The 17567-nt window shown below is 56.6% G+C and overlaps 1 protein-coding gene across 6 annotated transcripts in view; it reads right to left on the bottom strand.

Annotated features, from left to right (window-relative positions):
• Positions 1-1800: 1800 nt before the first annotated feature.
• The window catches only part of SBK1 (SH3 domain binding kinase 1), a 51909-nt gene continuing 36142 nt past the window's right edge, over positions 1801-17567 (bottom strand). For 4 of the 6 annotated variants that reach the window (XM_082359678.1, XM_082359674.1, XM_082359676.1 and 1 more), the window contains 3 exons: positions 7820-8052; positions 6177-6379; positions 1801-5392 (listed from right to left, as the gene is read on the bottom strand). In XM_082359678.1, the coding sequence (XP_082215804.1) occupies positions 4559-5392; positions 6177-6379; positions 7820-8045 (1263 nt within the window). In that variant the 5' untranslated portion in view covers positions 8046-8052 and the 3' untranslated portion in view covers positions 1801-4558. Of the gene's footprint in view, positions 5393-6176; positions 6380-7819; positions 8053-14541; positions 16740-17567 lie in introns of those variants that run through there. The other 2 variants (XM_082359677.1, XM_082359679.1) reach the window with 2 other exon arrangements.

Raw genomic sequence — 17567 nt, 5'->3', positions numbered from 1 at the left:
CACAAAAATTATAATCATCCTCATCAGTTCACTCAGTCCCATGTAATTAATTTTTTTTCATCTTGATCTTTGGTTAGCACTTTTATGAATTCATCAGTTTTCCATTAGAGGTCTGAAAATGCTTATTCATTCAGTTCAGCAGTATAGTCAGTTACCAGAAACCTGTACTTGTCAGAGTCTTTTCCATGAATGCCTTGAAGATGAAACCCTTTTATAGGAACATTTTTGCAAAAGCATCAGAGTACACCCAGAACTGTCTGTAAATGACGAAAGACTTAAAAATGACCACAGTTAAAGATTTGATGAAAGTTCATAATAATGCAATTGACAAGGAAATTTAGTTATTTCTGAGATATACATTTTAAAGTAATAACTAGAATTATGACTTATAACATTATACCAGAACATATAAGATTTTTAGAAACTTCTTGTAATGTCTGAAACATTTATATTAACATATTTCCATACAAATAACCCAAAGAAAGTTTAGTATTAGTTGTTTTTTTTGTTTGTTTGTTTTTTGATACTGCAGGTTCTTATCAGTCATCAATTTTATACACATCAGTGTATACATGTCAATCCCAATCGCCCAATTCAGCACACCACCATCCCCACCCCACCGTGACCACTGAGATTTGAGCAGGGACCTGAAGGAGGGGAGGGAGGGGGCTCCAGGGAGATTTGGGAGAGTCCAAGGCAAGGGTACAGTCCCTGAGGGTAGCGTGTGCTTGGCTTTCCTAGAGGCCAACGTGGCCTGAAGACAGCACGGGGGTGGAGCAGGGGATGGGGCTGGGACCTTGGAGACTGCTGTAAGGACTTCAGCTTTGATTTGGGGTGAAATAGGGAGCTTTCGTAATGTTTCCAACAGAGTGACAGGTGTTGTCTATGGGAAGACTCACTTTGGTTGCTGTACTGAAGAAAGCCTGAAGAGGCTCAGGAGAGGAAGCTGGGAGACCAGTGAGGGGCAACAGGCAGAGGAGGGCTGCCGGCTTCCGGTGGGAGCAATGCCGGTGGTGAGTGAGCTCAGATTCTGGGTGGACCTGTGTCTGAAGGCAGAGCCAACAGAATTGTTCTGTTGACACAAGTAGGCAATTAATAAATATTTGCCGAATGAATGCTGAATCATGAAACTCCCCACAGCCGGCCCCAACTCCCCTGCTTTAGAACGGCCATTTGCCTGCTGCCTCTGAATCCGCAGCCACTGCCAATCAGCTTCTTCACACCCTCTGTGCCCGATGCCCAGACAACTCTGGTCTCCGTCTTCAGGGAGCTCCTGCCGCCTCCAAACTTGAACAGCTTTTCAGTTACGTAATTTCCCAGCACCCAGCCTTCCATGTGGGTAATGTCTGCTCCATCATTAGATCGCTGGCTGCCTGAGGACAGGGGCCCCATCTGTCCTGTTTACTGGTGCATCCCCAGGCCCCACTAGGAAGCCAGGCGCACAGAATGCACTCCGTAAACATTTGCTGAGCAGCGGCTGGATGAATCGCCTACTCTGTTCCTCTGGGCTTTCTGCCTCTATTTCCTGCCCAGTCTGAAGGGCTCCATGCTGAAGTTGGACTCCAGTCCAAGGACAAGTCCCTGCCTCTTCCCCCAGAACGTGGGTCCTCGTTCCCTTCATACTCAGTCCCTGGCCTGGGCCTACTCTAAGTCACAGGAGAGGTCGCAGGAGCCCTGGAGTAGCTGCCCTTGGACTCTGCAGACCCTACCTTAAACCATCTGTCAAGTTTTCAGTTTCCAGAGTAATTCTGTGTGCCTCCCTCTCTACCCCATATCTGAGACAAGACAGCCACCCAGTGGTAATTTTTCTAAACTTTTATTTTATAGCAATTGTCATGATTAGAGAAGTAAATAACACATTTAAAAACCTTCTCAGGGCCAATGGATGCCAGAGTATTTACAAACACATGGCGGGGGACGGTGGCAACATAAGGGTCTGGGGCTCTGGGGCTGGGATTCCACCCAGGCTCTGAGCCAGGCTTGGATGCCGACGCCAGCCACCATGACTGTCCTGCCGGCCACAGAGTGGGCTCGGGGAGCACGGGCAGCCTTAGGGCTCTGCTCAGCTGGCCTGGTGGGGGACCCTCTAGCTAACCTGTGGCCCTGCCTCCCCCCCCAGGGGCTCCCCACACCCCCCAGGCCAGCTCAGAGGGGCCTCTGGGAAGCACCGAAGGATAGGGGGCAGTGTGGGGGGCACAGGGCTGGGACAGAGGGCAGGGATGACCCGGCCTGCCCGGGGGAGGACAGAGATGCAGGCGCACACGCACACACACATACACCTTCACAGAAGAATCGCGAGGGTTTTTTTTTTGTTTTGTTTTTTTCTCTTCTAAGTCTTCATATTTACGATGTTATTAATTTTTTGCTGTTTATTTTTTCTTCGACAGTGACATAAACTGAGGTAAACATCTGTGACCAACACCTCTCCTAAGGGGCACAGGGTCCCAGCCCGACCAGCAGAGGTGGTGGCGGCAGCGGCAGCAAGGCCCCGACGGGGAGGGCGCAGACCGGGTTCCAGTCTTGCTTCCTTGTCGGTCGCTGCTGCCCCCTCTCTGTGCCTCCGGAAACAGGGGCTGGGCTACAGAACTACGATCCCTTCCCCACTCTAACATCCTAGATACTACGACGAGGGAGAGACTCTCAGACAGGATCTTAACAGAGAGAGAGAGAGAAAGAGAGAGAGTGTGAGAGGGCGCACGCAAGGGGCGTCTACTTGGAATCTCGCTTCCTTGTTATTGCAGGAGAGACAGGATGTCAAGAGGCCTAAGGCAAAAGGAGAAGTTGCGGCTGGGAGAGGTGCCCAGATGGGCTCCAGGTGGGCCGGGGGCAGTGATGGGGGGGCCTTCTCTGAGACTTGGCCCTTGGTGGGAGGAGGGGTTTGCTACTTACCTGGCATGTGGAGGGCCCCAATGCCCGCTGGGGAGGTGGGTCTCAAGAGGGGTGGGCACACCAAGGAGGAGTGGGGGCCAGGCCCTGGGGCAACCGCACACTGTTTGTAAACTGGACCCGGGCAGGGCAGGGGGACCTATAGCCCTTTTGCGCGGTAGGAATGAGGGTGAATGGAGAGGTGGGGACTTCAGGCCAGAGGGGTCCCTCTGGTCAGCCTGGCCCATCAGGGAGCCCCCTCAAATGGCCGAGAACCCCAGGAGGAACCCTGGAAGGTGTGACCCGGGACAGTGGATGGGGCACTGCCAGGCAGAGGGAACAGCCTCACCCATGTTGAGGTTATTGCGGGGTCCCAGGCCTCCACGGAGGGGGCGGGGGTCGTGGAGTCGTGCTGGGTGAGGCTGGGTCCCTCTGGTCTGTTTTGCTGCCTAGGGTCCTGAACCAACCTGCAGGTGCCTCCTTGCCGGGTTCCCTGAGGGGTGTGCTGAACCGCAGGCCTGGATGCCCTCTGGCAGCTGCCCGCTGAGAATCCTGGGGCAGAGTTACTGAGGCGTCTGGATGCAGCCACTGAACACACGAGGCTACACGCACACATGTGCACTCCGCGTGCACTCACGCTGCACCCATACCTATTCACACACTCACCCCCTCCCACTTCCAGGGCCTCCCATTCTCACACCCACACCCCAGTACCAGAAACTTGGGACATGTGAGGATGGGGTCAGCCCCAGGCTGACATGTTGGACCCCAGTAGAAACTCAGGAGAAATTCCTGGCACAGATCACCTGGCCGCCTGCCAAGAGCCCAGGCCCCCTGAGTCTGGGCTGGGGCAGCGAGGACTGAGAAGGATCTGAGAGGTTTCCCGGGCCTGGGGAAGGTGCGGTGGTTAGGCGGGCCCGGCCCTGGGCTCTGCACTCATTCCCTTGGCCTAGGGATGCAGGGGCAGCTGAGGTCCCTGGCCCCAGAGCCCTTCAGTCGTCCTGAAATCCCTGTGGGGGAGGGGAGGGCCTCCAGAGCTCCACCTCCCTGGCTGTGTGGTCTCGGCTGGCTGCCCTCCTTTTGGGCTCAGTGTCCTCATCTGGGGACTGAATGGTGGGGAGTTGGGCCCTGTGTCTGCACATACACACTTCTGCAGCCTCCAGACATTTGCTACATTTTGCAGGGGGCCTGGTCCCTTCCCTCCAACCTCCCAGGAAAGGGGCAGGTGGCCGCTGAGCAACGCCCCCGCCCTCAGCTCATCGCCCTCCTCCCAGCCAGTGCCCAGGGGCCCTAAGGCCCTTCTCTGCCTCCGCACTTCAGCCCCTTTTCGTGCCCAGGGTGGGGGTTGGGGGCTGGGGAGGCCGGGAGGGCAGGACCGGGGGTGGGCCTGCAGGATGATCTGCCAGGGGGTGCAAAGGGCCGGGAGCAACTAGTCAGGGTTCCAGGGTTCAGGGAGGTGTGGGGAGTCTGCCGGCAAGCTCCCTTGCTCCTGGTGTCAGGGGGCCTCTGAATCCTCGGGCCTGGGGGGCTTGGCTCCTTTTGGTGGCGATCTCACCAGCCCGCCGCGGGCCGGGCGTCTACCACTACTCCCTCCTGCCGCCGCGGGGTGCTGGCCGGTTCGGCCCAGGGCGGCTCCCCGCGCCCCGGCCTGGCTGCTGCACGGCGCCCCGGGCCCGAGGGCGGCGGGGGCGGCTCAGACGCAGATCTCGATGGCCGTGGCCAGCACCACCTGCCCTTTGCTCTTGTCTGGGCGGCCGTCGGTCCTGCCGGGGGGCCCCGGGGGAGCCAGGCCGGGCTCGGGCACGGGGACGGGCGCGGGCCCAGGCGCGGGCCCAGGCGCGGGCCCGACGGCGGGGGCCGCGGGCCGGGAGCCGCTGCCGCTCTCGGTCAGCACCGTCCGCTTGAGCGGCCCGGGCGCCTCGAGGCGCAGCGGCCCGGCGGCCGGCGGGCGGTCCCCGGCGGGCTTGCGCGCGCGGTGCGAGGGCCGGCGCCGCAGCTCGGACGTGAGCTCGTGCTTGAGGAAGCGGAAGACCTCCTTGGCCGGCCCGCGGCGCTCGGGCTCCAAGGCCAGGAGCCGCTGGAACATGCGCAGCGCCGGCTCGGTGAAGCGGCGCCACTGCGACGGCAGCCCCGGCAGGCGGCCCCGCTGCCAGCGCACGAACTCCTCAAAGAAGGCGTCGGCGCCCGAGGCCGCCTCCCACGGGAAGTTGCCGGTGAGCACGCAGAAGATGAGCACGCCGAAGGCCCACACGTCCACGCCCGTGTCCACCGCGAAGCCGTCGGCGCGGCCCGCCTGGCACACCTCGGGCGCCGTGTACGGGATGGTGCCGCTGACCCGCTTCACGCGGCAGCCCACGCGGCGCGTCATGCCGAAGTCGGCCAGCTTCACGCGGCGGCACTCGCGGTCGAACAGCAGCACGTTCTCGGGCTTGATGTCGCGGTGCACCAGCTGCCGGCCGTGCATGAAGTCCAGCGCCAGGCCCAGCTGCTGCACGCAGCGCTTCACCGTGTCCTCGGGGAGCCCCACCTGCGGCCGGTCAGACGGGAGAGACGATCAGGGGCGCCGGCCCACCCCAACCCGGTCCTCTCCTTCCCGTCCCTGTCACCGCTCGCCTGAACTCCCTCCGGGTCCCTTTCCTGGGCAGATCCGGTGCCAGCCACCCTCCATCATCCCACCTGGGCATCCCCGGCTCCCTCCCTGGCCCCGTGGTTTCCCACCTTCCTCACCTTCCCCACATTTCCCGCAACAACTGTCCAGAGCGCCTACACTGGGCCAGGTGCTTTGCTAAAGCGCCCTATCCCGCACCACTCCTCAACTCCGCAGCACACGTTATATGGTTATATGCCCGTTTCCCTTACACCGAGGCCTTGTCCCTTACCCGGTGAGCGGCAGAGCAGTTTCACCCTGGCCGACTGCAAACCCAGGTGCCTGGAATCCCCCCGGGCACTCTCCCCACTCCAGGGCACCTCCTCTGGGAAGCCTCTGGTGGCCCTGCCACCTCCCCTCTTGGGTCCCCACCTGTTTCTATGCAACTGCGGAGGAGGGGGCTGCTGGACTTCATCCCATCACCCTGGCTGCTCCTCATCTCAGTGCATCATCTGGCCGATTGCAGAGTGTCTGTTTCCCCCTCTAGGACCAGAGCAGGACCTCTTGTCTTGTTTGCTGTGTATCCCCAGCCCTCCGAACAGTGACTGACATACAGTAGGCGCCTAATAAATGAATAAGTCAGGAGGCGCCTGACTCCTCCTCGACTCTCATACTCTGGGGACCCAGAAGACAGTCTCCCCTTCCTCGGCCACCACCCATGTACCTGAGGAGGAATGATGTCAAACAGGTCCCCGGCGGGCGCGTACTCCTGAGCAAAGACGTAGCAGTCCTCGGTCTCAAACACTACATCGAAGACCTTGATAATGAAGGGGCTGGAGGAGAGGCTGTTGGTGGTGCTCACCTCCCGCAGGAAGTTCTTCAGCTTAGTTTTGCTCTTGTTCACAAACTTCAGTGCCATCTTTGTGCCTGGCCAGGTGACAGTGACAGTGGTGAAGACCCCTCTCCCTGCGCCCCTGCACCTCACACACCCGTGCCTGTCTGCACAGCCTGTCCCAGCCACAGTGCACGATGAGGGCCCCAGCGGGTGTGACTCTCCTCATCTCACAGGTAGGAGACTGAGGCCCAGAGAGGGGAAGGAACTTGTCAAAGGCCATGCAGCAAGTCAGCGGTCAGCCTGGGTCCTCCATGCCCAGCCTGAAGCCCTCGATGAGGAGGGCCTGTTGCTTTCTCCATCCTCTCATTTTCTTCCTGACAAACTGTGTACCGATTTATCTGTCTGTCTCGCCCACCTAGAAGGCTGCTCCCTGAGTACAGGAACCTTTGTCTTGTTCGCTGCTGTATCTCCAGTGCCGACAGAACAGTCTGGTGCATAGTAGGTACTCAACAAATGTTTCTTAAATGGATGAATAAATAAGAAGGCACTAGACACGGAGAGATGAGGACCTGCAAGGCACACGTCCCTGACTCTGAGCTTGAGCAGGCATCTGTAGCCACCTGGGTGCATAGCTGTGTGACACACGTTTGTGTCCACAGAGCACTTACACATCACAGGCCTGCCTTCTGCACTTCATGTGCACAGCTCACTCTTCATTAGGACCCTATCAGCTGGGCATTAATGCTACCCTATTTTACAAAGGAGGAAACCTAGGCACAGAGAGGTTAAGTCACTTGCCCAAGGTCACACAGCAAGCAAGTAGCAAAGCTCAGGTGACTCCATGTCCAGTACTCCTCCTACTGTCCCTGTCTCCTCTGTGTGCAGCTGTGGGCACTCATGCAGCCCCTGTCCCTGACTGGCTGTGTGGGCACTGCTGTGAGCCTACACTGTGGGGAAGGCATCAAGTTCAGGGGTTAAGCAAGAAGGCCCTGGAGCTGATTACTGGGGTCTCATTCTAGCTCACACCCTCTGTAGCTGCATGACCTTGGCTGAGTGACTGAATCTCTCTGGGTCTCAGAGTCCTCAGTGACCTGAGAAATGGAGACGGCCACACTGAGCTCACAGGGCCCTCTCCCACCCATTGTAAGCATGGTGCCCTGTTCCCGAGGACCCCCTCTCAGCTCGGTCCACCTCCCTGGGGGCTGCTATCACCAATATGCTGGTGATTCCCCAGACACCACCGCCAGCCCTGACCTCTCCCCTGACTCCAGATGTCCCCGGGCGCATCCCCTTGGCTGTCCCAAAGGCACTCTGGATGGCCCCAAAGCAGCCCACCCTCCAGTCTGGGCACTCTGCCCAGAGATTGCTCCCTTGTCCCATCTGCCTGGTCCCCTCCTCCCTGGGCCGCTTCAGGCCACATTCTCTCCACGTGGACCACTGACTCTGCCTCCTGCTGGCCTCCTGGCCCCTGCAGAGAGCCCCAGCCAAGTCCCCACTCCTGTCTTAGAGCTGGCCACCCTGCAGACACTCACCTGTGCCCTTGTAGGCTACCAGGTCAACCTTCCCATAGGTGCCCTTGCCCAGCTCCCGGACGAGTTCGTAGTGCTTGGTGACGTCGCTTGCGGCCAGTGTGCGGAGGGTCAGCGCTTGCATGTCTTCAGTGAGGAGGGGCACACCTGCACCCAGCCCAGGGGCGGTCCCTGGCCCACAGCAGGGCAGGGAGTGGGGCGGCTCGGGCTCTGGGCAGCCCACGCTCATCTTCTCCCTGGTGTGTGGCAAGGGGTGTGACATCAAGCCAGGGCCTACTCCTCCCTCCCCAGGGCTGGGCCCGAAGACAGGCCGAAGATGACCACAAGGGGGCAACAGGTATCTCTGCTGCATCACCTTTCCCCCAAAGCTTCAGGGCCAGGCCTGAGCCAGCACTCCCCAGAGACACAGCCACTGCCTCCCAGCCCCCACTTGGGTACCGCTGGCCTGTCTCGTGCTATCATCCAGACACTGTGCCAGGCAAGGCACACGTTTTTATGTCACACAAAGACACGCCACATACTGAGTTCACATGAGTGCTCCAGTTCACAAGTACTGATCAGCACCTGCTGTTTGCCAGGTGCTGTTTGGAGCCCTGGGGACAGAGCACTGAACACATAGACCAGACTCCCACCCTCACAGGACTTACGTTCTAGGGGGGGAAATGGACAAAACACAGTGAACCCATGAATTATATATTATATATTATATTATGATAAAAGGTGACACGAGCCATAGAGAAAATAAGGCAGGGGGAGGGGCAGACAAGGTCTGAGGGCAGGGGTCTCAGACGAAACTCTGTCAGGGCGGTGCAGGTGTGGCCACACCCCCATCACAGCATTATAATCCCTCCCCCAACCTCAGACGACAACACACAGCCTGGCTCAGGTACACACAGCTACAGCTGTAGCCCCAGGGCCCCGCACAGGCTCCCCAGACACAAGGACAGAATGCCTGTCCTACAAAGATCCGCCCTCCCTCACCCCTACCCTCCAAATTCACCGACCGACCCCTTCAATGTTCACACGAGCTGGGTGGGGAGGCCTTCCTGGATACACCCACCCCATTGGGGGTACCACTCCAGATGGTGCCGGGGAGGGGGGCAGAGAGCTGCAGTGGCGAGAGTTCAGGGCTGAGTGACAGTGAACGCCCATCTGGGGTCTGCATTTCTCGTCTGTCTAATGGGGGAGGCTTAGACCAGGGAGCCGAGCCTCCGGGAGCAGGTGCCCGCGTGTCTGTGTCTGTGTGCGCGCCAGCAGGGGAGGCCAGCGCTGAATCCGCTCTAGGTTGGACCCTCGGGAGCTGCCTCCTGGTGCAGCTCCTCTGCCCTCACTCCCTTCTCCCTCCAGTCCCAGGTGGACCACCCAGCACTCTCAGCAGCCGAAGCCCACCCCTCAGCCGCCACCCCTGCAGAACCACCCCGCGGCTCTGAGGGAAGGCACAGACTTGGAGCCAGACTGCCGACTTTGAAGCCTGGCTCTATGACTCGCTAGTTGGATGCCCTCGTGCAAGTGACTTCACTTTTTTGTGCCTCGTTTCCCCATCTTAGCAAAAGGATAATAGTATCTTTTCCCTAAGGGTCAAAGGACGTGAAGTGCTTGGTGCCTGGTGCACAGTAAGCACTCCCAAAGTGTCAGGTGTGGACACGTTCTCACTCGGAGGACCTCCATGCTCGCCTGCTGAGCTCGGCTGGAGGCTGGGAGCAGGGGTGAGCCCTCCCCGAGAGCCTGGCATCTTCACCCTGGCCCGGCCGTTCCTCTCCCAGGCCCAAACCCTCCTCCCCTCCTCTGCCTCCCCTTCCCCCTCGGCACGACCCAGCCTCCCACTTGACGCGGAGAGGAGGAGCACCAGGAGGGAACTTCCTGCCTCCCACCCAGCCCCAAACGGAGCTCCATCTGCACGTCCTCCCGGCTGGCTGGGGGAGCAGGGAGCCGTCCCCGCCTCCTCTGCTCTGGCTCCCGCCCCCTTCTGCTTCCTCAGGATCCTGTTCCCCCATGCGGGCCCCTCCCCTCCATTCATGAGCCCGCCAAAGTCCCACACGATGCCCTCAGAGCGTCTCCAGCGCATTTCACAGACCTCAAGAGGGAGGGATGGCGCCAGACCCACTGACACCCAGCCCTGCTTCCTCCGCCACCCTCAGTGTGTTGAACCCAACCCTGCCTGGCACCGTCGTCAAGTCTATGCAGTCCCTGCTCCGGGCTGGACAGCACTGGGCCCCTCCTGCTGCAGGGCTAAAGTGGGGTGACATCTCCCCACAAGTCTTCCTCTGGTTGCAGGGCTGGAAGGGGTCAGCTCTCTCTCCTTATCAAGTGTCCACCCGCTAGTTGGGTGGAAAGGACGCCGAGTGAGAACGACCTGCTGTGAAGTAGCCAGGAGAGGTAAGGCCGTTCCTGTGGAGAGTGTGCGGCTACCCTACCCCACCCCACCCCGAGGGGTGCTGATGAGCGCACACCCTCTTCATCTTGAACTCTTCCCCCTGCCCACCAGGAAGAGTTCCCGGCGCTGGGCTGCTATGCTGACCTACTTCTCCTGATGTGTGTGGACTCCCCAAGGGCTGCTGAGGCGGGCGGGCCACGTGTGTGCGGGCACATGTGTGCACACGTGTGGCAATGCTCCCACTTCGGGCTTTGGCCCTGTCAGATCAGTTTGGGCTGTTTTCTACATCTCCTGGGAGCTTGACTGGCAGCCGCAAGTTGCTAGAAGCCCTTCTTCCCTCCCCACCTTCCTCCCCCAGGGACTGTCGGGTGCTTGGCTTATCTCTGCTGCTTTGGCCTCAGAGTTGCCCTGGGCAGGCACCGGGCTGGGTGGGGGGGCACACCTGCTCCCCCACCCCAGGCTCAGCCCATGCTCTGACCCCTGCCCAGCTCTGCCTCTCTACAGCTTGAACACGCCTCTCCAGTGCCCTCCGCCATTCCTGCCTGCCTTCACTGCCCCCTGCCCCAAGCCCCATCTCCTTATCTCATTACCCTCAGGTTCCACTCCTCCAGGAAGCCTTCCCTGCTGCCCCAGGTGCCAACTTCTGTCTCTGAGGGGCCCCAGGGTTCAGACAGGATCTGTATTCTCTCTCTTAGGGCCTCTGTTGAATATGGTGGTCTCAGCTGTGTCCCTGTCTGTCCCCATCAACAGGCCAAGAGCGCCCTGGGGGCTGGTATTACATCAAATTCAACTCTTCCTTGTCCCTTCCCTTGGTTCCTAGGGTCCCGGTTGGGGGGTCCTGCATATTGTGCCCCCTCACTCCTTCAACCTCTCTCTCCCCTCAGGCATGTTCTCTGCAAGGTGTCAGCAGGAGACAAGGAATTACCCGCACCCGGTCCCTGCTGCTGCGTCATCCCCCTAGGTACACACTGCCTCTGTCCCAGTTACTACACACGTGACTTAAGAGGCGCAGTGGGGAACGATGGAAATGGCACAGGCCTTGGGGCTCAGCAGGCTTGGCCTTGATCCTAATGTGCGCCACTTTTTAGCTGGGTGACCTTGAATAAGTCCCATCACCTCTCTGGGCCTCAGCTTCCACATCCATAAGATGAAGAAAATAACAGTAATAGCAGCGGCTAACACTTAAATGTACTCACTACATGTCAGGCCCTGTTTGGAGGATGAACTCATCTCATTTTCACAATTCCATGAGGTAGGTATTATTATCATCCCCATTTTAGGGGTGAAGAGAATGAGGCACAGAGACTGAATAACTTGCCCAAGGTCATCTAGCTACTGCTGGCATTGGCTCCAAAGTTGGTGCTTTTAACCACTATTTTTTCCCCCAAGTCAGAATGTGTGAACATCGTATCCATATCCCTCAGTATCTGAGTGGGGAAATGGAGACCCAGAAGAGGATAGAGCCTCAGCCAGGGATGCGCGTGCCATCACGGAGCTCCTGCGGAAAGCCGACTGGATGCCAGGCACCGGTCCAGGTGTGCCACGTGTATTAACTCAATCCTCACAACAGTCCCTGAGGCAGGTGTACCAGCCCCTTTTTTCAGGTGGGGACTTGAGCCCAGAGAGTGAAGTGAGCCACATCAGCCTCACTGGTGGTTGAAGGCATAGATGTCTGGCATCAGGGGGAACTTGACCTAAAAGTATTTTACCTTCGTTTCTGTCACTGCCTCCACCTGGAGAAGCAGCTGAGGACCTGATGGCCGTGAACTTCCTAGCACCAGGCAGTAGAGGTCCTGGCCAACCTCCGTTCACCCGGTGTAGTTGGTGCTGCATCCGTGCACACTCGAGCTGGCTGTGCTGCCCCAGGGGACCCCACGTGACCTGCACCTCAAGTGTGTGTCCTCACTGGCCCCGAGGGAGGCCCTCGATTCCCCATCTGGGGTGCTGAAGGCAGGAGGGCGTCACCCAGTCTTCATGGCAGTGGTTGTGGCCCTGACCACAAAGGCTCTGGCCCCATGGGCTGGGTCTTCCGCCACAAGCTGGGAGGGCCACGGTGGTGTGGGGAGAGTTTCCCAAGCAAGAAGCAAGACCGAACCATCTACCACTTCCTGTTGGCAGGTGGCTCAAGCTGGGTGCCACTTTCATGAAAACAACACCCAAAGCGTAACCCAACTCAGGCCTACTTTGGGACCCCCTTCCCCACCACATGCACACACGCAAACACACACACACACGTAGTGCCAGTCTGGCAAAATTTCACTCACTGAGTCCTCGTAAGTACCCTGAGAAGGGGGCAAGATGCCTCCCATTTTAAAAATCAGCTTAATTGAGGTATAACTTGCATATCACAAAACTCCCCCATAGCAAGTGTATAATTCAATGATTTCAGTAAATGTACAGAGCTGTGCAACCATTGCCATGATCAAGTGATGCTTTCTACTTTATGGATAAAGAGCAGAGGCCCAAGAAACCTCTGACTTACTATGGTTATGGCAAAGATGATTTATGCCATAAGTCATGCAAACCATGACTTACTATGGTTATGGCAAAGATAGCCAACTGCCCATCAAAGCTTTGTGTTCCCTCTTCTATAATACAGAGCTGTTCTGGAGGGTGGCTGTCAGCAGGGAACTACATTTCTCCTCTCCCCTGCTTCCAGGTGTGGTCACCTGGTGTGGCCACCTGTGACTGGTTTTCCCCAGTGGCATGTGAAACAGAAATGAGGTGTCACTTCTAGGCTGGAGCTTTTAAGAGTGGCTAAAGTTTCTTTCTCTTCTTCTGTGGCTTGATGCAGAGGACTCCAAGACTCTAGAAGATGGTGGTGGAGCTACAAGATAGGAGGAGCCTGGGTCCCCTGGTTATGCGAGGCCTCCTGCTGACGAGGACTACCTGCTCTGTATTTTGTGAGCCAGAAGTAAACTTGTTTTGTTAGGCTGCTGAGATATATGGGGCTTATTTGTTACAGCAGCTAATACTGCCCTAATTCAAGAGTTATGTAGAAAGTAAACAAAAGAGCTAAGATTTGAACCTCAGTGTTTTCGACTGCCTGGAATGTGGCCAGACAAGGTAACCTGGATGGTGGTAACACTAGCAACCAAGAATCCAGTTATAGGAGTAGGTGGAGGGTCATCAGCCTGTGAAGGGAAGGGAGACTGCTCTTATCCTGTCTTGTGGGAGAATAATAATACTGGCAAATATTTACTGTTTACCACGTGCCAGGTGGTACGCTAACAGTGGATTAAATCATTTAATCGCAAGATGTCTCAGAGGTAGGTGCTACTATTATTATCCCCACTTTACAGAAGGGGATACTGAGGCATGGATGGGCTGAGTAACTTGCCCAAGAGCTAATAACTAGCAGAGTGGGATTTGAACTCAGGCTATCAGGCTTTAGATCCCATGCTCTTACATGCTGTGTCCTGCGAGGCTCCTACAGGCAGACCCAGGCAGACAGCAACTCAAAAATGAGACAGTTCTCACAGTCTCACAGTCTCACACAGGGAGGAAGTGCGTTCTCTGCCGCTGGGAGCAGAGAAGCAGATACTGGAAGCCCATCTGTTGGGGGAAATCAGTGCGGGGTGAGGCTGGACCGAGTCAGCCAGGCCTTTCTTACTCTCACTCTGGGAGTCAAAGATTCTCTGTCCCCATGCCCGGGTCCCCTCTCTCAGGTCACTGGACCCATGCTATGCCCTTAGCACAGGCAAACCCCAAGGGTATCCTCAACAAAGCCCTGGCCTGGAAGGATGCCATTAAATAGTGATTGTGCCTGGGTAGGTCCCCTCTCTGGGTCTACTCTATTATTAAAAACCCCTGTGAAAAAGCAGCCACGAGGTGGAATTTCAGGTACCGAGTGGGGACAGGGAGCCCCTCTGGCTTCTCTCACCTGCTTCACTTTGCTTCTGTCAAAGGAGGGGCTGGAGCTTCATTCCCTCAGCCTGCGTGGCTGAGCCAGCTCCCCACACCCCGCATTCTCCGCGTGCCCGCCTCCCCGTTTCTCCCCTCTAGTCCTCCCCACCTGCGGGGTCAAATAAATTGTCTCAAGACCAGATTTGACCTGATCCTTGCCTTGCTCTGCATTTTCAGTGGTTCCTTGTATCAGCCTGTGGTGTTTCCTCCTGCCCAGCATCACTTTCCCTTTCTCCAGGGAACGGTCCCTCTCTCAGTCCGGTGGTTCAGTAGGGCTGTCCCCACTCTGGCTTTACGCGCAGGTCTGACCCAGGGCTGGCCAACCAGGTGATCCATCCCATCCGCCAGGTCACCGCTGACTGGTTCAGAGATGAACACGTGACCAAAGGTGACCCACTGAGATCTCGCCTTAGGACTTTTGCTGAAGTTATCAGGAAAGAGATACCTTCTGACCCCTGGGCTGCAAAGCTGGAGGACACGGGCCTGGAGCTGCTGGGGGCTGGCTCAGCGACCATGAGGGAAGCACCTGACGGAGAATGAAGCAACAAAGAGATAGGCAGAGCTGAAAGACGGAAAGGTTTCTGATGATCCCGAGCACCTGGCTCCAGACATGCCGAAAGCCAATTATATTCCTGAATGTTTGTTTCATGAATCAATACATTTCCTTTTTGGCTTAAGCCAATTTGAGTTGAATTTGGCTTAAGCCAGTTTGAGTTGAATTTGTGTAACTTACAGCCTAAAGCCTCCAGACAAGCATATCTATTTGAGCCCAGGCACTGTGCTGGGTGCTGGCACAGGGTGAGTAGGTTAGATAGAGGGTATGAGATAGAGGGTATGAGCCTACAAATCAAGGAGGCAAATAAAGAAGGACTCAGATAATCATGAGGCCAGGAAGGCCATGATCAGTGCTCCAACATTTCCAAGAAGGGCGCTGGCAGTGGGCATCAGGGTACCTTCCTGGAGGAGGTGACACCTTAATGGGCCTTGGAGGGGATTAACAATCTAGCAAGAAACCCAAGAGCTCCTTGAAAGCAAGCCCCATGCCTTAATCATCTCGCTATTCCTAGCACTTAGCCAGTGTGTGACAAATGCCCAGTGAATAATTCTTTACGTGTTTGGGAAGCTGTAACTTTTTATACCTTGGCTTTCCTGAATGTGACCCTGCAGGCACATAGCTATTTTCCCAGGGGCCTGCGTGAGATGTCATTAGCCCCGTTTTACAGGTGCAGAGACTGATGGCCAGAAGAGAACAGTGATTTGCTCAAAATCACATATAAAGTTAGTGGCAGGGCTGGGCTAGAAGCCAGGGCATCTGCAGGGCAAGGTGCGGTCTCGCTCTAACAGCCCCAGCCCCAAGCACAGCAGAGACGGGAGTGGCTGTGAGTGACACTGGCCACTGTGAACAGAGAGGCTGGAGTGCTGTGATGAGAATGATGAAGATAATGGAGAAGAAATTTACAGCAACAGCTAACACTTAAGGAACCCCTGTCCTGTGCCAAGTCCCTCAGGTAAATTAACTCGTCAAATCCTCACAACATCCTGTGACACGGGGACTACTATTCACTCCAATTTACAGACAAGGAAACTGAGCCACAGAGCGGTCATGTCACTTGATCAAGACCATCCATCCAGTAAGTGGTAGAGCCAGGATTCAAATCCAGGCATTATCACTGCAGTGTCCACAAGCTTAACCACTATGCTTTACTGTCTCTAAAATGATACAGTTAAAATTATCATTTATTTTCTCAATTGCCAATTCTTTACATTGCTGCTGCCATTCAATCTTCACAGCAACCCCATTTTACACATAAGGATGCTGAGGGTCTCGGGGTTAAGCAATTTGCCCAAGGTCGCTCAGCTGGTAAGAGGCAGAGCCAGGAATTGAACCTTGAACGACTCCTGCTCTATCTCCCTTTTCCGACTCTTGGTCTCTGGTTTGCAGCCCAGGCCTCCCTCCAGGCCCATGTCTTCAGCACCACAGGTGTGGACAGCACCCGGGCCAGCCCTGCACAAAGTGCAAGTCCAGGGGAGGCCCGAGGAGGCTGGGCAGAAGGATGGAGGAACGGCTGACAAACCAAACCCAGGCCCCCGGGGCTGAAAAGGTACGTATGGATATATGTACTGCCATTTATTTAACCAACTGATAGATGTTGGGTGTGCTCAACCTTTTGCTGCCACAAACAATGAATAGCCTTGTACATAAGTCATGTTGCAGTGTGCAGCAGGTGTGTCTGTATGATCAATTCTAGAAATGGGTTGCCAGGTTAAAGGATGAGTGCATTTGGAATTTCTGCAGAGAGCTCGATGTCCCCCAGAGGGCTGTTGCACTGGCCCTCCCCCAGCCATGCAGGGGAGGGCTGCTTCTTGGTGGAACATAGCAGCTGCTGCCTGCTCCCTCACCCTCTCTGGGCCTCCATATCACTTTGTTTAGTACGTTACTTTGAAGTGGGGGAAAATAGGAATAAGTTCCTCATTTGCTTGCATGTGCATAAAGTAACTCTGGAATCAACCAGACACTAAGGCGCTTGACCACCCTCAGCACTCACTCCCACTGGCCTGAGCCATCAGCAGCAACCTCCTAACTGCTCCACCCCCCGCCCCCCACCCCAATCTCTTCTTGACACAGCAGCCAGGGAGCCCATCAAATCCCAATCAGATCACATTACTGCCCAGGTCAACACGCTCCACTGGCTCCCATCTCATTCCAAAGTCCTTACAACGGCCCTCCATTTACCCCTCTGACCCGCCTCCTCCCTCCCCCTGCTCCAGACACACTGGTCTCCCTGCTGTTCCCTGAACACGCCAGCTCCCCGCCTGGTAGCTGCTCCCTCTGCCCCCAGACATCCACATGGCTCATTTCCTCCAAGTTCTGCTCAAACAGCACCTTCTCAACTAGGGCTATCCTACTGCACTCCCCTTTTCCTGTTTTATTTTTTTTCCCCAGTAGAGTGTATCACTTGTCTAATGTAATGTCTACTGTGAATGTCTCTCTTTCCCACTAGAACTTAAGCATTGGGAGGACAGGGACTCTGTTGGGCTGGTCTTGTTCACTGCTGTACCTCCAGCAGCTAGCACAGTGCCTGGCACATAGTAGGCACTTAATAAATATTTGGTGAATGAATGAACAAATGAATGTCTGGGGAGAGAAGTGGGAACTGAGCGAACAGGGGCAGGGTGGGAATTAAACTTTTCACTAGGTACAATCCTGTTGGGTCTGGGGGGTGTAAGGAATCAGGCATGGCTGGGGGTCCAGACAATGTCAAGGGAGAGTGTGAGGAGAGGTCGTGCCCACCCGCCCAGGCTCAGCACCCCAGGGTGGTGTCCCCTGAGAGGGGCCTGGGGAGGAGTGGTCCAGCTTGATTGCCCTCAACTTCCACATGGAGCTGGCCTGTGCTCAGGAAGGTGGGGGCAGCTGGGAGCCCCCTTGACACCCACCCCTGATGGGAGCCCTCCCCCTACACCCCCAAGGCC

This window comes from Balaenoptera borealis (assembly GCF_965194805.1).
Source record: "Balaenoptera borealis genome assembly, chromosome: 16".
Lineage (NCBI taxonomy): Eukaryota > Metazoa > Chordata > Mammalia > Artiodactyla > Balaenopteridae > Balaenoptera > Balaenoptera borealis.
Note: the sequence above shows the minus strand (reverse complement) of the source record. Positions and strands in the feature narration are given on the sequence as shown.